Raw genomic sequence first — 25823 nt, 5'->3', positions numbered from 1 at the left:
CCCCCCCCCCCAACTACTTCCAACGTGTGTGAAGATACACCCACCGCACACCAAGATACTCAAAGTGGCTTAAGAGTTTAGAGTTCCCAGAGTTCCTCTTTACATCAGAGGACAGGGATCACCGCTGGAGAATCGGAGGACAGGGATCACCGCTGGAGAATCAGAGGACAGGGATCACCGCTGGAGAATCAGAGGACAGGGATCACCGCTGGAGAATCAGAGGACAGAGATCACCGCTGGAGAATCAGAGGACAGGGATGCCTGGCAGATCACTTGGCAGAGCTCCTTTCCCATCCCAGCACTGTATACAGCTCCCCCCCCCCACACACACACACTACACAGGGCTGAAATCACATTCCTTTACACACAGTCTGTCAGTCTTCACAGAGTGTATCTGGATTTTATGTTGCCCTTCTGACCTGTGAAATTCTCTGGTCGGAACAGCAGTGTAGTTGCAGTAGGCAGATACACCCTGTGCAGATCATGGCTGACTGGCTGTGTTGTAAAGGAATGTGATTTCAGCCCTGCAGAGGAGGAACAGTATAGAGTGCTGTAATGGGAAAGAAGCTCAGCAGCCGGGCATAGCATGCAGGGTGGAGGGGGTGGTCAGGGGGCTTTTGGGGGGGCAACTTAGATCTGAGAGGGCAAAGCCATGTGAAACAAAATCTGGAGCCTGCAGCCCCTCAGGGGCCCCCCGAGGAGGTGTTAAAGAGGAAGTAAACCCTGATGGGTTTACCTCCTCTTTGTTTCCCTGCAAAGGTAAAGCATAATGGGCTACTATGCATCGCACACAGGAGCCAGGAGCCTGCGATGTCACCGCTGTCCCCTCTGCTACGGAGCATCCATCTTCTTTCCGGGTATCATGGTTCCGGCACTGTGATTGGCCGGAGCCGTGATGACGTCAATTCGGTGCATGCGCACGGGAGCCGCCACTAATGGCATATCGCCGTTAGCAGCGGCATGCTCAGTGCGCCTGCGCACCGCTTTCTACAGTGCATGCGCCATAGACAGCGGTGCCTGTCTTTTTGCAAATATCGATTTAGGAGGTATTTCTTGGACCTACAGGTAAGCCTTAATCTAGGCTTACCTGTAGGTCAAAGTGGTCTGTAAGGGTTTACAACCACTTTAAGGGATTTGTTTTAGCAATTTCTAAAGGTTTCTCTGTCAGTGTTGGCAGGTGTTGGGGGAAGGTCACCTCCCAGAAGTGTGTGTCTGTTCCCCAGTTGTCAGAGAAGTGGGATAAGTAGACATCCCCGAGTGGGGGGTACAGAGAATCCCAGCTGGTGACTAGGAGACAGTGAACAGTGTCATACCTCACCAGTGACATTGGTCCCATCATGGCTACAGGACAGCACTCTCCTCCTCTTGCCTCGCTGAGCTCGGTTACCATTCCATGTTGCCAGCACACAGCACAGACACTTCCCCATCCTGGGCTCTTCTCACCTTGTGCTCCTCTCCATTAAGGAAATTGCTCACCGCTTCTCCCCAGCCAATGAGAACAGAGGGGTGTGGACTGTGGAAGGCAAAGTAAAAGCCCAGTACTAGAGTGTGGCTGTGAGGCCCTAGGGCAGATCGGAGCTGGATTTTGTGGAGGATATGACAGGGAGGCTGCAGGGGCCCCCTGGAGCTAGGGGCGGGGTTGCGATTGTGACTCCTGCAACCCCTTATGCTACGCCCATGCTCCAAGCTGCTTCTGAATTACCGAGAGCTGCATATCCATTCGCTTGGACTTGGATAACCAAATAAACTGATTTCGGAAGCAGGGCAGACAAATGTACACAATCAGTAAATTGGCAATGCATGTAGAAATCGAATCACTTGAAATGAATTTGATTTACTTTTTAAATGAAATATGTGTGTGAAATGTTGCTGTATGTATGGGCAGCATTTGGGCTTGCATAGATGAGCGTGTTTTGTAAAAAGTGCAGATCAAATTCTAGGTCAGCAGATTCCCATTTATTTTTCAGGTCTGTTAAGGACACAGTGCTTTGCGTTGCATCTCTTTGGATCCAGCAGGTCCTTTTGAGATGCATTTATTATGCAAGCAAAGCAGATCAAACACAACCTTTTTGCTGCATTTTGTGTTCAGACACATCCTTTTGAGTGGCCCGCCTTTTTTTGAGTGGTCCCCCTTTAAACACAAAAGTCAGTGTTTGCCAATGACAATCCTCTACACAAGATTTCAGAGAAGCGGTCCCCAAACTGTGACCTGTGGGCTACCTGCTACCCTTCTGTTTGCCATATTCCGGCTATTCCTCCTAATGACACCATCAGCCACTATTGCTTACACCAACGCCAATGATGAGGCCTAATCCTTTCCACTGGTACAAATAATGAAGCGTAATCCATCACACTGACACCATCCATGGGCACTATTTCTCCATAAGTAGATGTTGATGGAGCACAATTCCACTGACACCAATAATGGGATTATATTCCTTTCACTGAAACCAACAATGGGATACTGTTCCTCTTACTGACACCAGTGGTGGAATACTATTTTTCCCACTGACCACAACGATAAGATGCTATTCCCGCTGACACCAACAATGGGATTTTGTTCTTCCCACTGACACCAGAGCTGGGATGGGATTGGGGGGGTGGATGGAACTAGGATAGGATCTTTGATTTGGGGAGGGTTAGAGGATATATGCTTGGGTGATTTGAGAGGGTAGAGAAATTGTGTTGGGGGGGTTAAACTTCAAATCTACCCCCCTCCTTCTACTTCTAACACAGGTAATTTCTAACCCAAAACAAAGCACACCCTAGAACATATCCTCAACCCCACCTCCCTAAAATGACTCCTGGCAGCATAGATGTTACCTGCCAATGCCCCCCCCCCAATCATCATGTCCCGTATTATTTAATACCTTGGTGCTGTAGAGATAGTATCTCTCCCACTAACACCAATGATGAGATGATATTCCTTTCACTGACACCAATGTTGGAATGCTGTTCCTTCAACTGACACCAGCGATGATGAAGATAGGATGCTCTGCCTTCCACTGACATCAACAGTGGTATGCTATTCCTCCCAGTGACACCAACAATGGGAAGCTATTCTTCCTAGTGACACCAATGTTGGGTTGCTATTCCTTCCACTGACACCAATGATAGGGATCATAGGTGTGCGCACAGGGTGTGCCAGGGCACACCATAATCACCCTGTGTGGCGCAGATTCCCCCTGTCTGGACCCCTGATATTTCAGCAAAGCACCCTAACGGGGCTCCTAAAAAAAATGTAAAAAAATGAATTAATTAAATAAAATTGTAAAAAAATAATAAAATGATAAATACTACTGACACCAATCTCTGCCCTGGTGACACCGTCAGTATGTACACACACATATGTGTTTGAGATGTGGGGTGCACGCCCTAATGCTATAGGCTGTACACACCTATGGATAGGATGTTCTTCTTTCTTATGACACCAGTGATGGGGCAGTATGATTTATAATCAGTATAAATTGTTTACTGACACTATGATGGGAACATTTCCTCCAACTGACTTCATTGATGGAGTACAATTCCTTCCACTGACACCAACAATGGGGGATTGTTTCTTCCTCCCCTGACCAATAGGCACTAAGTAAATTCTCCACCCCCATTGGTCAGAGTCTGCCCCCCTAAGGACAGTCCCTTTTGTATAGAGAGTTTGGGGACTCCTTCCTATAGAGTGTCAGCCTCTGTGTCACTTGGCAGAGCTGGGAGATCCACAACAGCTGACATATGTGGATTAGAATTCGCTTTCAGTTCGTATATAATAATGTAGAAATTCCAGAGAAGTGACCAGCAGGTCTGATCTCCCCCCTCCCCCACTCCTGTACCACTCAGTGCCTGCAGGCTCTCCGCACTCCCCCAACCACCGACAGTCACCACCTCTCCACTCCTCAACCTGAGCTGTCACTCCACGCCCCGGACACGCCCCCACCTCCCCGAGCCCTCCAATCCGCGCTCTCCATCCATCGTGCAGTCCCACTGCCTGCGGTGGTCACTCCTCTCCTGCAGTCACTTCCCACCCCACCCCACCCAGAGGCTGATCATCGCGGTCCTCGCACTCCTCAGCACTTCTCTGACAGTCCCAGCAAATCACCCCATCCCCGACATGGAGCTCAACGACCCGGACCAGCCTCAGGTGGAGCTCTTCGTCAAGGTACATCGTCTGTTACATTGTATAGTGTATGACAGCGCAGATTGTTACATTGTGTCCTGTATCGAGTACAGCACGTTACATCGGGGGGATTTACTAAGACTTCACAGAATCTGCTGCGGCTGAGCAAAGTAACCAATCAGTTTCTAACTTCAGCTTGTTCATTAAACTTTGGTAATAAAACCTTCAAGCTGATTGGTTACTTTGCACAGATTCTGTGTGATACAGTTTTAGTAAATCTCCCCCCAGAGTATCCTGTATAGCGGAGCACAGCTCGGTACATTGGATCCTGTATAGTGGAGCACAGCTCGGTATATTGGATCCTGTATAGTGGAGCACAGCTCGGTACATTGGATCCTGTATAGTGGAGCACAGCTCGGTACATTGGATCCTGTATAGTGGAGCACAGCTCAGTACATTGGATCCTGTATAGTGGAGCACAGCTCGGTACATTGGATCCTGTATAGCGGAGCACAGCTCAGTACATTGGATCCTGTATAGTGGAGCACAGCTCAGTACATTGGATCCTGTGTGGTGGAGCACAGCTCGGTACATTGGATCCTGTATAGTGGAGCACAGCTCGGTACATTGGATCCTGTGTGGTGGAGCACAGCTCGGTACATTGGATCCTGTATAGTGGAGCACAGCTCGGTACATTGGATCCTGTATAGTGGAGCACAGCTCGGTACATTGGATCCTGTGTGGTGGAGCACAGCTCGGTACATTGGATCCTGTATAGTGGAGCACAGCTCGGTACATTGGATCCTGTATAGTGGAGCACAGCTCGGTACATTGGATCCTGTATGGCGGAGCACAGCTCGGTACATTGGATCCTGTGTGGCGGAGCACAGCTCGGTACATTGGATCCTGTGTGGCGGAGCACAGCTCGGTACATTGGATCCTGTGTGGCGGAGCACAGCTCGGTACATTGGATCCTGTGTGGCGGAGCACAGCTCGGTACATTGGATCCTGTGTGGCGGAGCACAGCTCGGTACATTGGATCCTGTGTGGCGGAGCACAGCTCGGTACATTGGATCCTGTGTGGCGGAGCACAGCTCGGTACATTGGATCCTGTGTGGCGGAGCACAGCTCGGTACATTGGATCCTGTGTGGCGGAGCACAGCTCGGTACATTGGATCCTGTGTGGCGGAGCACAGCTCGGTACATTGGATCCTGTGTGGCGGAGCACAGCTCGGTACATTGGATCCTGTGTGGCGGAGCACAGCTCGGTACATTGGATCCTGTGTGGCGGAGCACAGCTCGGTACATTGGATCCTGTGTGGCGGAGCACAGCTCGGTACATTGGATCCTGTGTGGCGGAGCACAGCTCGGTACATTGGATCCTGTGTGGCGGAGCACAGCTCGGTACATTGGATCCTGTGTGGCGGAGCACAGCTCGGTACATTGGATCCTGTGTGGCGGAGCACAGCTCGGTACATTGGATCCTGTGTGGCGGAGCACAGCTCGGTACATTGGATCCTGTGTGGCGGAGCACAGCTCGGTACATTGGATCCTGTGTGGCGGAGCACAGCTCGGTACATTGGATCCTGTGTGGCGGAGCACAGCTCGGTACATTGGATCCTGTGTGGCGGAGCACAGCTCGGTACATTGGATCCTGTGTGGCGGAGCACAGCTCGGTACATTGGATCCTGTGTGGCGGAGCACAGCTCGGTACATTGGATCCTGTGTGGCGGAGCACAGCTCGGTACATTGGATCCTGTGTGGCGGAGCACAGCTCGGTACATTGGATCCTGTGTGGCGGAGCACAGCTCGGTACATTGGATCCTGTGTGGCGGAGCACAGCTCGGTACATTATTACCGATGACTTGTGTAATCAGTGGTGTTTGAGCAACAGGTGGATTCCCCATCCTTCTATTATATCCACTCTGATCTCATCAGGACTGGATCCCTGGACTTGATTTCTAGAAATTTGATCCCTGGTGATGGTAGTACATTGGGGCGGTATACAGTATATTACCAAAAGTATTGGGACACCTGCCTTTATACACACACTTGAACTTTAGTTAAAGGTAAAGCTAAAAAAAATTGAATAAGAAAATTGTATAGTGTAGTGTCAACTCTTCTGGGAAGGCTGTCCACAAGGTTTAGGAGTGTGTCTATGGGAATGTTTGACCATTCTTCCAGAAGTGGATTTGTGAGGTCAGGCACTGATGTTGGACGAGAAGGCCTGGCTCACAGTCTCCACTCTAATTCATCCCAAAGGTGTTCTATCGGGTTGAGGTCAGGACTCTGTACAGGCCAGTCAAGTTCTTCCACCCCAAACTCGCTCATCCATGTCTTTGTGGACCTTGCTGTGTTCACTGGTGTGCAGTCATGTTAGAACAGGAAGGGGCCATCCCCAAACTGTTCCCACAAGGTCTGGAGCATGAAACTGTCCAAAATGTCTTGGTATGCTGACACCTTAAGAGTTCCCTTTACTGAAACGAAGGGGCCAAGCCCAACCCCTGAAAAACAACCCCACACCATAATCCCCCCTCCACCAAATGATTTGGACCAGTGCACAAAGCAAGGTTTATAAAGACATGGATGAGGCAGTTTGAGGTGGAGGAACTTGACTGTCCTGCACAGAGTCCTGACCTCAACCAGATTGAACACCTTTCAGATGAATTAGAGTGGAGACTTCATCTATCAAGTCAATCTGTAGCCAGTCAGGCAGGCCCCTTGCACTATATAGTTGGTGGTTGATCTAAAAGTGATTGTATAGTGTATGGCCTGCTTTCATGTTTGCCTCCCCTGGCCGCAAACGGCCGTTCTGGTGTTTTTTTTTTTTTTCTGCCCCTGAAACCTCAACATCTCATCCTCCTTAAAAAAAAAACAAAAAAAGAAAAAAAAAACGCCTTGTACAAAAATGCAACTGATAGGCATTTAAGCAGCCAAAAAAAAAGGTGCAGCATTTAGGTCTCAGTGCCGGTTCACATCGATGCGGGAAATGCACAGGAATCGCTGCAATCGCATTGTATTCATTCAATCTGCTGCAGATGTCAGTTTTAAAAAAGAGAGAGAAAAAAATTAAAAACACCCCAAAAACCAGTCATAGAATGCAGTGCATTTGCCTGAATCCGATTTGCATGGGTATGAATGCCCATGCGATGTGATTCCAGTGCCACAGAAAAAAAAAAGTGCCTGCACCATGTTCTTGTGGATGCGCTGCAATGTGAGCCATACCAAATAATAGGCTGAAAGCGCTCTGCACAGGAATGTGGTGCGATTTTTGTGCGAATCGCATGCGCTGTGACAATGTGAATCAGAGCTCATTGACATGAACGCCCCGTGTGATGACCATGTTTGCTCACATAGGGGGTGCCCAGGCACTCCCATTCATGTCAGTTGGAATGTAGCAGCTGCACTGACACAGCCGCTGCTCCCAGTTTGATATCTATGCGGGTGCAGGGACCTGAGCACAGACTGGGTATAGTACACGGGGCGAACTTCCAGCTTCCCAACCCAAGGGCAGTCACAGATGTTAAAATCACACGAGTAAAAAAAAAAAAAAAAATTATAAAAAATTGCGAACATTAAATATGTAACGCCGGCGGAGACAAGCTGTAAGCTGGCCATACATTGTTAGATTGCTTTCATTCAGACTGACTGCAAGAAATCGAAGAAATTCCTCTATCCATGCTAAACAACATGGATGGATGAACCACCCTACCGGCCTATTGTATCCTTACAACCACCATCCACGGCTGTCAGAATACCCAATCTGTGTCTGCTTCTGATTGGCTGAAGCTGCTGTATAAAGGACCAGCTTTTGTTGAATGGAGCAGAGGCAGCAGGTCCAATCATTGAGCAAATCTTGGTTGTTCTTCAGGACTTGGCCTAATTTTGCTCAGTGTATGGCCGGCTTTAGTTTTCTACTTGGCAGATAAGTAGTAGGAACTCGGAGTAATAGGACGAGAGTCTCCTAAGGACAGTCTGTGGCTTTTAGTTACTACAACAGTTCAGGGTGCATATGAATATAATGCCTAAGGCAAAAGAAGAAAGAGACTTGAGTGCTTCTGAACTCCTGGCAAAGCTCAGATTCTTTATAGGTGACACACTGCTTGTTGTCAAGCTACATAGATCAGGGATATGCAATGAGTGGACCTCCAGCTGTTGCGAAACTACAAGTCCCATCATGCCTCTGCCTCTGGGTGTCATGCTTGTGGCTGTCAGAGTCTTGCTATGCCTCATGGGACTTGTAGTTCTGCAACAGCTGGAGGTCCGCTAATTGCATGTCCCTGATCTAGATAATGAGATCTGTGAACTGGGTGACACCTGTAGGATATGCCTGTGATTGTGACTCTCTGGTGTCACTCCTGCACATTTGGATCATTCAGTTTAATGAAACCTGCACTAAGATGAGGCTCTGGCATTGCTATCCTCATTTTGAAATGTCAGTGCCTGGCTCTTATATCAATCCTGGGGTTCTGAATTAATGAACCCTGAGAATGCCAAGCGGGTAGCATTTTCAGAAGGTCACCTTTGACATGCTACATGTGCTCCTCAGTACAGGATCCTGACTTGGCTCACACCCATAGGTGGTGGGGGTCTGCTCTCATTAAGCTGATTGGCTCCCTGCCCCGGGATCTCCAGGTAATGCACTTTTAATGCCTCACCCATTGTGATAACATTAGAATCTTCTAGTCCCGGGATCGCTGCACTTGGTCCCTACCCCACAAGTCAGCCTTTATATTTTTGTAAATATTTAATAAAGGCTTTTAAAAATAATGGTAAGAAATTTTACATTTTATAAAAATTAAAATAAAAAATTTGAGCCTAATTTCGGTAAATTTCTTATTTTATTCTGCTGTCCAATTATTTTTTAAATAATTTTCCTCTGCTGTAACACTATATACAAACTATACATGTGTCTTACACGTGTCCAACCAGTAAAGGGGAAGTCCTGTCCTCAGAATACTCATACAAAGAGATGTTTGGGGTTCACAAAAAAAAAAAAAAAAAACATTTTATACTCTCCATGTTGCAGCCTTTGGTCTGAATATTCATATTTATGTGTATTTAAAGCCACGTTGGTGCATTGCCTAGTACAAAAATATTTTGTACTAGAATATTTAAGGGATGTGGTGCTAAAATGTATTCTCATCCACACACGTGTATTTTCAGCATTGGTGCATTGTCATTTATTTTGAATGGCACCCTATCACACTATTGGGGCTCATCTACGCTTGTGTTTGGGGGTGGTAAAAATCTGCAGCTGAGCTGCGTTTTTATCACCCCTTACCGCTCCCCCTTGTGCTGAAAAGGCAGCGGAGGGAGAGTACATATGCCAAGCTACTTTGTGGTGCGTAAAATAAATAAATGAACCCCCCACTGTCGTATTCGTCGGGAAAAGGGGTGCTTGCAACTGCGTGCAATGACATTTCGTTTTCTAAAGCACTGTGTATTATAAACAATCATCTCTTTTTTTTTTTTTTTTTCCTAAAATTAATTCAGATGCCAAAAGCAAATCGCTACAGTCATGTAGATTAGCATAAGTACAGAGCTAACAGAGTAGAAACACAATGGAGTCATACATGGCATTGCATATGCATAGGGCAGGGGGTCTCCAGACTTTCTAAAGGAAGGGCCAGTTTACTGTCCTTCAGACTTTAGGGGGGGTCGGACTGTGCCCAGTAGGAGTAAGCAATGCCTGATCTTTGGTATTGGGGGGGGGGGGGGGAGAAATAGTTTGTGTCAGTGGAAGGAATAGTGCCCCATCATTGGTGTCGGTGGAAGGAATAGTGCCCCATCGTTGGTGTCGGTGGAAAGAATAGTGCCCCATCGTTGGTGTCGGTGGAAGGAATGGTGCCACCATTGTTGGGTGTCAGTGGAAGGAATGGTGCCACCATTGTTGGGTGTCAGTGGAAGGAATGGTGCAACCATTGTTGGGTGTCGGTGGAAGGAATGGTGCAACCATTGTTGGGTGTCGGTGGAAGGAATGGTGCAACCATTGTTGGGTGTCGGTGGAAGGAATGGTGCCACCATTGTTGGGTGTCGGTGGAAGGAATGGTGCCACCATTGTTGGGTGTCGGTGGAAGGAATGGTGCCACCATTGTTGGGTGTCGGTGGAAGGAATGGTGCCACCATTGTTGGGTGTCGGTGGAAGGAATGGTGCCACCATTGTTGGGTGTCGGTGGAAGGAATGGTGCCACCATTGTTGGGTGTCGGTGGAAGGAATGGTGCCACCATTGTTGGGTGTCGGTGGAAGGAATGGTGCCACCATTGTTGGGTGTCGGTGGAAGGAATGGTGCCACCATTGTTGGGTGTCGGTGGAAGGAATGGTGCCACCATTGTTGGGTGTCGGTGGAAGGAATGGTGCCACCATTGTTGGGTGTCGGTGGAAGGAATAATGCCTCAAGGGCCAGATAAAAGCAAGCAAAGGGCCACAGGTTGGAGACCACTGGCACATTTTCAGAAAATGAACATATCGGGGCAGTTAGTACATGAGCACGTCTGATGTGTTGGCACCATGTTTTGAGAGTGGAGTATAAAGCCAGCTATAGATGGTTCGAATCCCTGCTGACCTGGCTGAGATTCAATTCACCTATGGGCAGGCTGATTGTACCCAAGTCAATCCATCGATCGACTTGGGTTCAAACAGTATGTCGGATTTTTCATACGATTATTGCCAGCGACTATAGCCGCTAGGAATAATCTCTGTGTGTTCTCCCAGCAGCGACGGCTCCCCGCACCACCCTTCCTGCAGGGAGAACACAATGGCTCCACAGGGGGGATCCCCCCCATCAACACTGACTGTAGTGATGGGGGAATCAACCCGTGGTTGCAGGAAAGAAAATCGCACCGCCTATGGCTGGTTTTAGGCCCCTTTCACACAAGCTTTATGATCTGGTCTGCCTGTCCGTTTTTCAGGTGGACATACTTCTGTGGGAGGGACCCTTGGTTGCAGGAAAGAAAATCGCCTCCTATGGCTGGCTTTAGGCAAAGATAAAATTAGACCGTGATTAACAAGGTTGGACAACTGGTCCAATTCCAGTAAAACCAGTCTTTTTCTGATACAGATCTAATCACATTCTGTTGTACATAAGGGATTGTATAAAGACATGCTCCAAGTCAGTAAAAATATTCCATAGAACGCCAATATTTTTTTTTTCCCATCATGCCCGGTTTGTTTATTAATGTCTCTTATCTCCAAGTACAAGTGCCATATTTGGTTGAAAGCAATTACCGTATTTTTCGCTCCATAAGACACACCTGACCATAAGACGCACCTAGGTTTTAGAGGAGGAAAACAGAAAAATATTCTGAACCGACTGGTGTACTAAAATATTTAATAGTGCCGATTAAATGCAGCCTGACCTGTTCCTGGCGAGGACGTCATCGCATTCACCTGTCCGCCTGTTACTCAGAAGACAGAGCAGCCCGAGCGGCAGTACTCCATTCGGCCACTGGGGCTGCTCTGTCTTCTGTGGGTGACAGGAGATCGCCCGGCGTTCGCGGGAGGCGGCCGCCCTCTATTGTGACATGACAATGACGGGTTGGGAGGCGAATTGGGCTTGGTCAGTATTCGCTTCATAAGACGCACAGGAATTTCTCTACATTTTGGGGGGGGGGGAGTGCGTATTATGGAGCGAAAAATGCGGTTCTTTTTCATCCTTTGTTGCACCTCGGACCTCCTGATTGGCTGCAGCCATGCACTCCAGCAATGGCTGCATGGCACCTCCCCTGGTGGGTTTCATGATGGTGACTACAATGGCCCGTACCTGAATAAAGAGTGTTGAACCATACACTGAGAATTTATTTCCTGCAACCTGAAAGAAATTCACTCAATTGCCCCATCAACACAGACAGTGTACGGGAGTCCCTCCTGCCAGCCATTGTCTTCTCCGGAAAGGGGAGCCAGCCCACCCCAGGAGAAGCAGCCACTCGCGATAATCGAAGATAAAACCCAGCAGGCTGGTTGTACCCAGGTTGATCGATCAACTTGGTACATTCAGCCTGCCATTACACGTTCGAATCTCGGCCACTTCCTGCTGAACCGGCTGACATTTGAACCATGTATGGCCTGCCTAAAGCCCCGTCCACACAGGCAGGATGTCGGGAGACATTTGCTGGTACAATAAATAGCCGGCTGGCTTTTGTCAAACATGCATGCTGGAAAACCAGCAGTCGACCGACTCCCAGTCAGCACTCTTAGCCAATGGCAGAAAACGCTGATCGGAGTGTTGTGGTGGTGGTGGGGGAATACAACAGCTCAGCGAGGGAAATCACTGTACTAACCTCGCATAGTTAGTACAGTGTCTGACCAGAGCTGACACACTAATGGTGTGGATGGATGCTTAGCCATAGCTCCCAACTGTCGCTGATTTCGAGGGACTGTCCCTGATTTGGAGCAATGTCCCCTCTGTCCCTCTTTCCCCCCTCATTTTGGTCTGATCTATATAGTTGTATATAAAATGCACTTTTTATCTTTCAAAAAGTGTTTCCCGGTGCTAAACCTTTCATCCAATTTCTAAATTGCTGCATTCATACATTTTAAAAGTCAATATAAAGGAATAGTAGTGTTTAAAAAAAAAAAAAAAAAAAAACACTTGTGGATTTAATTAACCCTTTTTTTTTTTTTGGTTAATTCTCCTTTTTTAAGGGGGCGTGTCTTTTGCCTACATACGTTTTTGTTAGTAGGTGTCCCTCATTCCCATCTCAGTGTTGGGTTAGCAGCTCCTATGTGATGAAGAGTAAAATCCTGGTTCCTTCTGGGGCCCAGGGAGCCGCATACAGCTGGCAATGCAAATGAACAGCAGCTATGCTTGGGTAAGCATGATGGCTTCTGCATCAGCCTTTACCCATATATGTCAGTCTGGCACCTCCCAAATGTGCCATTTTCGTGTTTGGGGGGGAAAGGCGCTGCACACGCGTGCTTGGGTGAACACTGAAGCAAAAGCCAACAGCGTTTACCTGAGCAGAAATACATACAGGCATTGACTGGCATTGGCAGCTGTACTCGGCACGTGCCGCTCCCCAGGTGCCAGAAAGCTCTGGGGATTTTACATCTGAGCAAACAGGAGCTGCTAAGTTTTCAAGTGCATAAAGACTAGAACAGGTAGTGCCAGCGCAAGGACTTTCATGGCAGGATCATCTGGTCTTTAATGAAAGCTTTAGGTTAAAAAAAAAAAATTGAAATGACATATAAATGATATAGTTTACATGGGTAATGTGTAAATGATTTCCCAGTGTTTCTTCTGCTTTCTGTGTAATCTATAAATAAAGGAAGACTCCTCATAATGGCCTAAGACTGGGCGGAGCTGGGACCTCAGACAAGGCCATTCACACCAGAAACGGCATTTTTTTTTTTTTTTTCTTTTTATGTGCATTTGACATGGGATTACATGCTTTTGCGGTGCACTTTTCCTAAGTGCTTGCATTTTCTTTTGAGATCCCTTTTGAGCTTTTGTGTTGCATTTCTGTGCATTTACATAAGTTTGTGGTGTCGAAAAAATGTAGCTTGCTGTACTGTAATTGTGAAAACTCTGCCTATAGGATAACCTGGATTTTGAACTTTTCTTTGCAGTGAAAATGCATTCAAAAATGCATCCCACTGCATCTGGTGTGAATGGGCCCTTAGGCTCAGTACACACTGCTACAACATGGGATCCGACTTGTGAGACCTCAGGTCGCATGACATGTCAAAATCGATGTTTCCCTATGAGAGCCGCCTTAGATCCCTTTCACACCGAGCCACCTATAGTGTCGGCGGTAAAACGCCGCTATTTATAGTGGCATTTTACCGTCGGATTTGCGGTGCATTTCAGGCGCTAGCGGGGCACTTTTACCCCCTGCTAGCGGCCGAGAAAGGGTTAAAACCGCACGCAATGTGCCGCAATAGCGGCGTTTTGCCGGCGGTATCCCAGCGCTGCCCCATTGATTTCAATGGGGAGCAGCGGTGGAGGAGCGGTAAACACACCGCTCCTTCACCGCTCCAAAGAAGCTGCTGACAGGACTTTTCCTGGCGTCCTGCCAGTGCAGCGCTCCGGTGAGAAAGCCCTCGGGCTTTCACACTGGAGACAATGTTGCAGCTGTTTGAGGGCAGATTGCAGGAGCTATTTTAACGCTACAGCGCCTGCAAAACGCCCTTGGTGTGAAAGGGGTCTAACTGATGCTACACAAGTCGCTTCTACTTTAGAAAAGGTTCCTGCACTACTTTGGTCCAACTTGGGTGGGATTTCAGCCCTTGTACAGGCTCCTAAATAGTATCCAAGATGGAGGGAAGTCCCAGGGTAAAGTTGCAGGCAGTCGTGCGACTTTGCCATCACAGCGGTATGAACCGAGCCTTATGCCCCGTACACACAATAGGATTTTCCGATGGAAAATGTTCGATGGGAGCTTGTTGTCGGAAATTCTGACCGTGTGTAGGCTCCATCGGACATTTTCCATCGGAATTCTCGAGACACAAAATTTGAGAGCTGGATCTCAAATTTTCCGACAACAAAATCCGTTGTCGTAAATTCCGATTGTGTGTACACAATTCCGACGCACAAAGTTCCACGTATGCTCGGAATCAAGCAGAAGAGCCGCACTGGCTATTGAACTTCATTTTTCTCGGCTCGTCGTACGTGTTGTACGTCACTGCATTCTTGACGTTCGGAAATTTCCGACAAGATTTGTTTAAACCGTGTGTATGCAAGACAAGTTTTAGCCAACATCCATCGAAAAAAAACATGGATTTTGTTGTCGGAAAATCCTATCGTGTGAATGGGGCATTGAAGTTTGCTAAGCAAATATTAAAGCCATTGGGTGATTATAGTCTACCAAACCCTGCAGTATTGATTTAGGCCTCTTGCACACTACAGCTTGAAAAAGCTCAGTACTGCGGGGTTTTTTTTTTCTTTACTGATCTAAAATGCAGCCCACTGTTTACAGAGTGCCTGTACACACAGGTGAGTAAACAAGCGCTTCCATAGTCTTGAGTTAAAAAAAAAAAAAAAAAATAGAAAAATCTATGATCACGGTTAGTATTTTGCACTATACATAAATATGAATGAATTTTCCCTAGGATGGTATTGTGCACACGAATGCATGAACGCGCATACTTGTGCAAATACGTGTGAATTTGTGCCAAACACAGCCTGAAATTACGTCCAAAAAAAGCAGAAGCTCAAATCAGTGTCCTTTCTTTTAGCCTAGGTTCACATTAGTGCGATTTGACAAATCGGCGGCTATTGCCGGTAATGACGCTGTCAGTGTGAACCTAGGCTGCATATCAGAAAAAATTGCAGCGGAACTTTTCATGCGTGCCTTTTAAGACTTCAGTCTGCAGTGAAGCGTTCTGATTTTTGACAGATGTCTTGAAAATGCAAAGTGACATGCAAATAGCTGATTTTCTTGTGGTCTTTAACATTAAATTTGAGTTTCAGAAACCTGCAGAAAGTATTTTATTTGTAAGCTGCATGCAGCATGCGACACCCCTGGGTAATAATTACACCGGTCCTTCGGCAGAGGAACAGGTTTAGGTAGTTGGGGAAGGGGGATGGTAGGTGGCGGATGACGACAGAGGCTGGGAAAGTTGACTTTTTAAAGAGCAGGTCATGTCGGTGTATGTCTGCTTGTAAGCATCGATGTGAGCTGTCTACTCTTCAATGGTCAAAGTTTGCTATTCCCACCTGGTTGGTCTTTACTCCCTCTCCCCCTTTCCCTTAGTATTTTGACAAGTGCAATTCCTAAAACATAATATACATTGCTGGAAGCATAAAGAAGCTCAAAGCTCATCACTAGATGCACTTGCTCCTCTAACCACACACAGAATCAGGCCCCGACCGTTACAACCCTGGCAAACTGACAACACTAGAAATCTCAAGAGACATTGCCATGCTCTTGAACGACGGTGGCGTAAAACCAAATGCCTGCAAGACTTCCCTATATAAATCTGCCCTTCTAAAATATAATTCCTGCCTCCATGCTGACAAACAAGCCTACTTTGTCTCTCTTATTAATACTTTGTCATCCAGTCTCCATCGGCTCTACTCAACCTTTTAACTCTCTGCATCGTCCCCCACACCCTCTACCCACTAACTCACTCGCTGCCCAAGAGATTGCCAATCACTTCAAAGAAAAAATTGATGCAATTCATGAGGACATCTCCACTGTGCGTATGTCTTCCCCACCCAACATACCTTGCCTAGCAGCACATTCAACACTCTCCTCTTTTGAATTGGCTACTACTGAAGAGGTTACAAAACTTTTCTCAGATGCCCACCTAACCAATTGTCCCTTGGATCCTGTTCCCTCACAACTACTACGGTCACCCTCTTCTTCTATCCTATGCTCCCTCACCCACATCTTCAATCTCTCCCTCTCTAGTGGCATCTTCCCTCCCCTCTAAAACATGCGCAGATCACTCCCATACTTAAAAAGCCCTCACTGGACCCCACCAACCTGAACAACTTAAGACCCATCTCATTGCTCCCATTCACCTCTAAACTTCTAGAACGCTACAACCGTCTTGGCTCTTACCTCAGTGAAAATAACCTTCTTGAGCCCTTACAGTCTGGCTTTCGCTCGCAGCACTCCACGGAAACTGTCTTACTAAAACTCACTAACGATTTACTAACTGCTGAAACCAACAGCCAGTACTCCATACTTCTACTACTTGACCTCTCTGCAGCCTTTGATACTGTTGACCACCCGCTCCTTCTCAATAACCTCATTTCCCTTGGCCTCCGAGATTCTGCTCTACCCTGGCTCTCTGCCTATCTATCACAGCGCTACTTCAGTGTCACCTACAACTCTGTCTCCTCTTCTCCATTGCCCCTTTCTGTGGGGGGTCCCCCAAGGCTCTGTTCTTGGACCCCTTCTCTTCTCTATCTACACCTCTTCCCTTGGTCACTTGATAACCGCCCACGGCTTCCAATACCACTTATACGCTGATGACACCCAAAGCTATCTGTCTACTCCTCACCTCCACTCCTTCAGTCTCCTCTCGCATTACTAACTGACATATCAGCATGGATGTCACACCACTTCCTTAAAGCGGGATTTCGGCCTAAAAAAAAAAAAAAATTAAAAGTCAGCAGCTACAAACACTGTAGCTGCTGACTTTAAATAAGTCCTTACCTGTCCTGGGTGCCCGCAATGTCGGCTGCCCGAGGCTGACCCGTTCCTCGGCTCTCAGGTCCCGGCACCGCCATCCTAGGTAAGGGAAACGGGCAGTGGAGCCTTGCGGCTTTACTGCCAGTTTCCTACTACGCGCGAGCGGCGCTCTGTGAATTGCCCCGTGGTGTTCTGGGAAGCAGAAGACGCCGCGGAAAAGGAAGAGGCAGATTAGGAAGACTGCCTAGCAACAAGGGTTTAGGTAAGTTTAAAAAACATTTTTTGTTTTTTTTTTTTTTTTTTGTTTTTAGGATTTTTGGTGTAATTTTTTTTTTTTTTTTTTTTTCAGGGTGGCCCTCCACTTTAAACTAAATCTCTCTAAAACTGAGCTATTAATATTGCCCTCCTCCCGTGCCCCCCTCCATGACTTTTCCATCAAAATCAACAATGCAACTATCAGTCCCTCCCCCTCACGCCAGGGTACTGGGTGTAATCCTAGACTCTGACTTCTCATTTCAGCCCCAAGTCCAATCATTGTCACAAGTTTGTAGAATTCACCTCTGTAATATTTTATCAAATGAAACCGCCAAGCTCCTCATTCACTCCCTCGTTATCTCTCGCCTTGACTATTGCAACTCCCTTCTCATTGGCCTGCCTCTCCATAGGATATCCCCTCTTCAGTCTATCATGAATTCTGCTGCCAGACCTATCCACCTTACCAACCGCTCAGTGTCTGCCAACCCTCTCATCCAATCCCTACACTGGCTCCCAATCACCCAGAGAATTAAATTCAAAATACTAACCACAACATACAAAGCCATTCACAACTCTGCCCCGAGCTACATCACCAATCTTGTCTGCAAATATCACCCAAATCGTCCTCTCCGCTCTTCTCAAGACCTCCTACTCTCAAGCTCGCTCGTCTCCAGGATTTCTCCAGAGGCTCTCCTATCCTCTAGAACTCGCTACCTCTACCAGTCCAGCTATCCCCTACTCTTGCTACCTTCAGGCAATCCCTGAAAACTCATCTCTTCAGGAAAGCCTATCACGTCTCCAACTAATCGTCTACCACTTCCATCAGCTCATTCCCCACAGTTACAACTTTTTGTGCCACCTGCTCCACCCTATTAGATTGTAAGCTCTTCTGAGCAGGGCCCTCTTAATTCTCTTGTATTTTATTGTATTATAACTCTTTTTTTATTTTGTAAAGTGCTATATAAATCCGGAATAATAATAATAAAGGGCTAATTAAATAATAATAAACCAGAATCTACTTTTATTTAATTACTAACATTCACATGAATGTAAGCTGCCCCATTTCTTTATCGTATATCACGGGACACAGAACAGCTATAGTAATTACTATCTGGGTTATACGCCACCTATAGGTGAATGGGCACTGACACACCCAAGAGATAGGAAGTCCCCCCCTCTATATAACCCCTCCTATAGAGGAATTACCTCAGTTTTTTTCTCCAGTGTCTGTAAGGTTGGCTGACTGATTCACTGATGTGAAACGTGCTCTTGAAGCATACTTGGAGGTCTGGGTGGTTCTATTAAGAATCATGGACTTCAATCGGATCCATTCGAAAAAGTTGTCAGTCAAAATGGATGGTACCTGAGCCTCATACATGACTGCTTGGATATACATGGTCGCATAAAGATACATGGTTGCATAAAGATGCATGTTTATACATGATCGCATAAAGATGCATGGTTGCATAAAGATGCATGTTTATACATGTCTGCATAGATACATGTTTCATAAACACATGCTTGCTTATTGCGAAAAGGCTTGTTTCCATGGGCACATGTTGCACAAATGCGTGTGTACACCACACGCTTTCATATTTTGCCTAAATGCATTAGCACGTGCTTCCATAAACGCATGCTTCCATAGATGCATGTTGCTTAAACGCATGCTGGCATGTTTTCATTTGTACTGCATACGTCTGTTTATTTACATTAAGCTGGTATGCCTATGTACTTGTTTTCCTGGGACTACATACATATGTGCTTATTTGCATAGGACTACATGCATATGGGCTTGTTTGCCTGGGGGTACATGCGTGTGTGCTTATTGACCTTGTACTGCATACATAAATGCATGAATGGCAAGAATACTTGTATACCTGCATGTTTTGAATACCTAGGTACTTGCATACCTAAAGGGTTGCATAGAGGTAAACCAACATTGTTTTAGGTCTGCATCCTTGGAGGACTGTATATTAGGTTGGATAGTATAGTTGCTGCATTATTTACCTGTTTATACCAGTTAAATGGTTCCAGAAAAGAGGCAGCCGGGGGAAGCAGGGGCACCGCTCTCAGGTTCAGGGATCTGGCAGTGTCCACATCTCCCGATGGACAGTGGTTTCGGGTACATCTGAGCCACTGTGGTATTTGGCATTGCAGTGTTTCCTGGCGCATTCATTTTTTCATCAGACTGCGGCCGCATCACCTTGATCATGCCTGATCTTGGTTGATCGAAGCCTAGGCAGGATCAAGCCTGGTTAGTATATAGATGGGAGATTGCCCGAGGATACCAGATGCTGTAAGTTTTCCCCACCTGGGTGAGGGAGGCATCTGAGGCTGCTGGGTTATGAGTATTTCAGGCCAGAAAATCTTAGGGCAGTCTATGAGGTGGTTTGTTCCATCTTTAGCCGGCAGAAACCTGGTAGGTTAAGTGCACCTCATGGGACTGTCTGGGTCTGTCACAGTCATCAGTCTTTTGCCTTGCATTTGCTCTTGAAGCAGAAGTTATGGGCTCATTATTGTGAGACAATTAATTGGTAGCAGTTCCAAAGCCAAATAGGCACATAAGGTCTATCTTAAGATGTCAAGCCACTGAACATCCTTCTGTTTCAGATAGGCTAGACTGTTCAGTGATGACCTCTCTCCAAGAGGTAGATTTTGGGGTCCATAATCATCTGTGAATGCACATCTTAATGTGGCTGTTTGTTTCCAGGCTCATCAAAGATTTCTGCAATTGCAGTGGAAAGCCGTGTTGTTGTTGGTTTTTTTTTTTTTTTTTTTTTTATCTTCCCTTTTGGGTTGGCCACAGCTCCGGAGGGTTCTCAAAGCATTTAGCCTCAGCACTGGGCTTGCTGAAGACACCTCAATACTCTTTACCTCAATCTTTTGCTCAGGAGTCAATTCCAGGGGTTCCTTGGATATATTTCTACAGGAGGAAGCTGTGTTTAGGTCAAAGCACGTTCTCTACATACAGCCTTACTCCAGGTCATGGTAGAGGTTCATTCTCGGTCTTTAACTTGAAGATCCAGGCATTGCATTGTCAGAAGGCTCTGTTTCTGGGGTGTTGCAGAGCAAAAAGTGGTGCTTGATATTCTTCCTTTTCAGGAATTTGGAAAATAATAAATAACCACTGATGCCAATCTCTCTCTAAGTTGACTTTAGGCTGGCTACAGTTCAGTGGACTTGGTCTCCACAGGAGAGAATACTGCCCAATAGCTTGGAATTTTTGGCCAGTATGCCTTGCTCTGAATTATAGGACAAACCTGTTGTAGGTTCAAGCTAGAAATGCCTATGCAGGCATATATATCAGGCATATATATATCAACCACCAGGGTGGCACCAGAGGTCATGCGACTCAGGGAGGTGTACCACATTCTGTCTGTGACAGTACAAGTGCTGTCTCTATCGCCAATACATATTCCAGGTATAGGATAGTGGCAAGCGGAACTCTGCAGGGGAATCTACAAAATTCCAAGTTCTACAACCGTTTGGGACAGGTGTGTCTGGGACAAGAGTCCCACTGCCAATAAGGGTACATGTACTGGTAACAACTTTAAGGTCGGGTTCTCCCTTTTATTTGACTTTTTGTTGAGCCCCTGGAAGCCAGCTTTGGGGAACTTCAATTACAGGACTTGAAAATATTTTTTTGCCTGGGGTGAAGCCAGGAAGTGGCACCTGCAGCAATATGTGGGTGGGAGATTTTCTTTTTCTTTCTTTCGGAGGCACTTGGGGGAGGAGTCCGGTGACATTGATGTCCATGACGTCACCGGATCTCCGACAGAACTCCCTAAAGAGCCGGAAGCCGGCGGAGAGGTGAGTACCGATCAAAAGAATTTTGATCGATCAAAAAAATTAACGATTAATCGAGGAATTAATCTTTAATTTCCACAGCCCTAATATTAATGATTTTGCTGTGCAGCGTAATGTATAATCAGCCAGTTCAAGCCATAGAAGGCAATTCTAACACCGTACAGTGTATGTGTAGTACTATGTACCCCGAATATTTATTTTTACCAGTATGTTTGGCATACCGTCACTGTATGCAGTTCTAATACTGATACTAAAGGATACATTTTTTTTTTTTTTTTTGGGATTAAAATAAACAAGATGTTGTACTTGCTCTGTGCAATGATATTGTACAGAAAGGTCTCTTACTGCCTTTCCTGGCAGTCCCCTGCCAGTGCTGTCCGCTCCTCCCTCCTCCAGGTGCCTCCTTAGCAAGCCGAGCAGTATAGGGGCAAATGTGCGAGCCAGGCTGTGTGCATCCATAGACACACACAGTGTGCCACGCCCCCCACTCTCTCCTCACAAGAATTTGACTGACGGCAGCAGGAACCAATCTCTAATGGTGGTCACACGCTTCAAATTTTTATTCATTTATTTATTTTTTAATCCAATTTTAATCCAATTGATGTGCGATTTGTTCAAAACCTTCATTTCTAAAGGCAATTTAAAAAGCGTTAACTTCCCTCCTTGTGGATTTAGACTCCATTACAATTGGATTCAATAAAACATTATTTTCGGGGGTGTTGCATCAGTTGGCAGTATGAGATACTTTGAGATGGAAGCAGAGAAAGGTTAATAAATTATCAATCTTAACCATCAATTGAAATGTATTTTGCTTTGTGTGGCATATCAGCAGAATAAGTTGTTGACTTTAGACTAAATCTATTCCCATTTGAAAGAAATCGATCAGAAAATAAATTTATCAAAGGGTGAATGGCCACCATTAAAGGAGAAGTACAGCCAACGCTCATTTGACTGTACTTCCCACAGTTTGTTCTGCACTCCTGTGACCCATTTTCAGCAGACAGTGGTCTGAAGCCCGCTGTCAGCTGACATCACACAGAGCTGGTCCAGGCATGGGAAAGATCGGGACAATATGGTCGGAATCTGCCCACATGTCCGTTTCGCCACCCGCCTGAGCTCCCGCCCTCTCCATAGCCCAGCACTCCAGTGGGGGGGGGGGGGAGCAATGCAGAGAGCAGTGACTGACAGTCACCAGTTCTCTGCTCAGAGGACTGAGAACTGAGTGTTCAGCGGGGTCTGATCGCTCGGTTCTCGGTGTTAGAGCTGGCGGAGGGCAGATGCAGCATCATCCACCTCGGTAAGTATGAATAATAAAAAAAAAACAAAAAAAACATTCCCATACTTCTCTTTTAAATGGCACTTAAGCTTACATTTAGTTTCAAAAGCGGTTTCAGCCCCCCCTCCTTTAATTCTTTATTTAAATCTATAGCTTTCACAAAAAGAACACTTGGTGGTTCTAGAAAAGGGTCAGTCGTTCGTGTTTATTAGGTGTCACATGTGTTCCTAGTGGACAATACAGGTGGCTGTTCTGGCAAACGCTGAGTAGGAATAGTCCATTGTTGTCACTATCCAGAACAATACTGTGCAGCTGATGCTGAAGAGAGTGCATGTAGACAGCAAGTGGCTGAAAAAAAAAACTGCAGGAGGTCAGCAGCACCGAGATGCAAAAAGGGAACAACAGTATTCTAGGAAGAAAAAGCCATCAATTTCGTAATATTCGGTGCCTCAGCAAGCTAAATATTGTGCAGTTAAATTTTGGTGCAGTACAGCTCTTGGGATCCCCTTGAAAAGAATTAGAATGTGTGTGAATGTGCAGCGGTGTGTTGTAGGCAATGTGAAGCATGGTGAGTACACTGATAGAGGGTGCAATAGATGGGGGCTCTGCGGTGCAGCTGTAGTTCATGGGGTTCCTACGTAGAGGTGTGGACCTTTTGTATGCAATTGCTTTTAGCGCTTTTTTTTTTTTTTCTGTAATGACCTGAAGGCTTGCTATCTTGCCATTCATTGTCCTGAGGTCATACGCGCCATTTCAGAAGGACAATGAGGAAGTGAGGAAACGTAGAGCAGAGAATAAAGGAAGGAAGGGGACCGCAATCGGAGATTTAGCTATGACTGTAGTAAGCGGAAGACTCGTGAGTCATCAGGACTTCACATACAGGCCGATGCGGTGATGTCACTTGCTCCGCGCTTAGAAGTATTGGCTTTAAAATGGCCACTTTGTAAACCAGTATCCTCTATAGAGGGTGAAGAGTCTCTCTCTATCTATCTATCTATCTATCTATCTATCTATCTATCTATCTATCTATATATATATATATATATTTTTTCGCACAAAAGTGAGTACACCCCTCACCTCAGGCTGTTCTTCCAGCATAAAACTGACCATGCTGGGATGGATGTGCTCTCCTGCCTAGTATGGTCAGTTTGGAAGGGGACTGGCAGGATCACCAGGTATTTCACACAAAGGAAGCAATACAAAGAGAACAGGGATACTTTAACACAAGTAATGGTACCAGCAGACCCATATCGGGAATATATAATGTTGGATTAACAAACACTTTATAAGAATACATATTTGAATATAATTTTATTAACCAAAGTTTAGTGTCCTTTTAATTTTGAGTCTTTTATATCTGTCTACTACTCTGCAGTGATTCAAGCTTAGTCCGGTGTTACTGGATAGGGAGGGTTCCTCGGTTATAAAACTCTGAGAACTGGAGGGAGAATATTACTCTGTGAGAAGTTGAGTATTACAGGATTAGTAAATAATGGGAACACTGATGGAAGGAGCTCAAAGATAAGAGTCACTTCCTGTGAGGACAGCTGCCCAGATCCTGCAGGAAGTGTGATTTATCTGCAGACATCCTGTGCTCACATACCAAGATCTTCATGGCTTCACTGTCTGCGCTCCGTATGGTGACCTTGCAGTACTGTATAGATGCATGCATTATCTGTGTTTTATTATTTTTTTTTACATGTTACATTTTCCTTCCTAGCTACTTTGTTCATTAAAGTGGTATTAAACCCTCACTGTGTTTTAGCTTAAAAGTGTTACTAAACCCACAACGGTAAAATTAGTCTGTATATTCAGTAAAACATGCTTGTTATACTCACTGTGAAACCTAACGAGTTAATCCTCCACGTTTGTGTAAAAAGGCTGTTTTGATCCTGTCTTCTCTGATCCTCCCCTTCTTTTACTGTCCCCAATCTATCTGCTCATAGAACACTCTGCACATGCTCAGTGTGTGCATTGCTAGAGAGGTTTTTTGAAGGGTGCATGTGATTGGCCCTGTGCTAATCGGGACTGTCCAGACAGAAAATACAGAGTCATGCAGCCTCATTTGACAGTCGGAGGAGAATGAAAGCTCCTTCTACAAGCTTTAACCAGTGCTCAGCTGGACACTGATAGAGGTCACAAGACTGCTATATACTGCTAATGAAAAAAGGTATTTAGCAGTTTATATTTACTAAAATAATTAAATTCATTTGCATGTTCTGTGTATTGTGGGAGACCAGATATAGTGAATGCAGGGTCCTGGTGTTAGTAACACTTTAACATACTAAGCTCAATAAAGTAAATATTCCCCAGTGGTTCCTGCTCTTTCAGTGCTGCTTTCCTGAACTTTAGGTCTTCAGTCAGTGGACAGTAATTTATGTATGTGACCTACCTAGCCAATGCTGCTGGAAATTACTGAAGTCGGCACAACGCTATTCCAGTGATCTCCACTTGCTTCCGGGTGCCGTGCTGATTGGCCGCTCAACACAGCTACCATTCGGAGAACGTTTTTTGCATCTCTTGAATGAATGCAGAGCGTTCTCTGATTGGATGGAGAGTATGACGTCACTCGCCGCCTCTACTTAGTTGGTGAGGTTGAAAAAAGACACAAGTCCATCAAGTCCAACCTGTGCTTGTGCTTTATGTTTATATTACATTGTATATCCCTGTATGTTGTGGTCATTCAGGTGCTTATCTAAGACCCCTTTCACACTGGGGTGTTTTTCAGGCGCTTTAGCGTTAAAAAAAAGTGCCTGAAAGAAGCCGCATCTGCAATCCCAATGTGAAAGTCTGAGTGCTTTCACACTGGGGCGCTGCGCTGGCAGGGTGTCAAAAAAAAGTCCTGCAAGCAGCTTCTCTGCAGCACTTTGGTGTCTTTGCCACCGGGCTGGGTGTGCCGATGGACCGAGCCCTTTCACGCTGCCAGCGCCCGAAAGACGCCTGAAAAACACCCCGGTGTGAAAGGGGTCTCAAGCGGCGCTTTACCAGCGTTTTTCGGGCACTGGCAGTGTGAAAGGGCTCGGGCTTTCACATTGGGATTGCAGATAAAGCACCTGAAAAACGTCAGTGTGAAAGGGGGGCTAACAGTTTTTTTTTTTTTTTTTTTTTTTTTTTTTTTTTTTTTAACTTTCCGATGCTCCCTGCTATACATTGTACATTGAAATCGTATCCCCTCTCAAGCATCTCTTCTCCAGAGAGAATAAGTTCAGTGCTTGCAGTCACTTCCCCGTAGCTGAGATCCTCCAGTCCCTTTTTATTAGCTTTGTTGCCCTTCTCTGGACCCTCTCCAGC

At 46.1% G+C, this 25823-nt stretch overlaps 1 protein-coding gene across 1 annotated transcript in view; it reads left to right on the top strand.

Moving 5' to 3' along the window:
* The first annotated feature begins 3994 nt into the window (after window positions 1–3994).
* The window catches only part of CLIC1 (chloride intracellular channel 1), a 70354-nt gene continuing 48525 nt past the window's right edge, over window positions 3995–25823 (top strand). The window contains exon 1 of the mRNA XM_073598964.1: window positions 3995–4153. Within this exon, the coding sequence (XP_073455065.1) occupies window positions 4106–4153 (48 nt within the window). The 5' untranslated portion in view covers window positions 3995–4105. The remainder of the gene's footprint in view (window positions 4154–25823) is intronic.

The sequence above is a fragment of the Aquarana catesbeiana genome, linkage group LG09, assembly GCF_042186555.1.
Source record: "Aquarana catesbeiana isolate 2022-GZ linkage group LG09, ASM4218655v1, whole genome shotgun sequence".
NCBI classification, from domain to species: Eukaryota; Metazoa; Chordata; class Amphibia; order Anura; family Ranidae; genus Aquarana; species Aquarana catesbeiana.
Note: the sequence above shows the minus strand (reverse complement) of the source record. Positions and strands in the feature narration are given on the sequence as shown.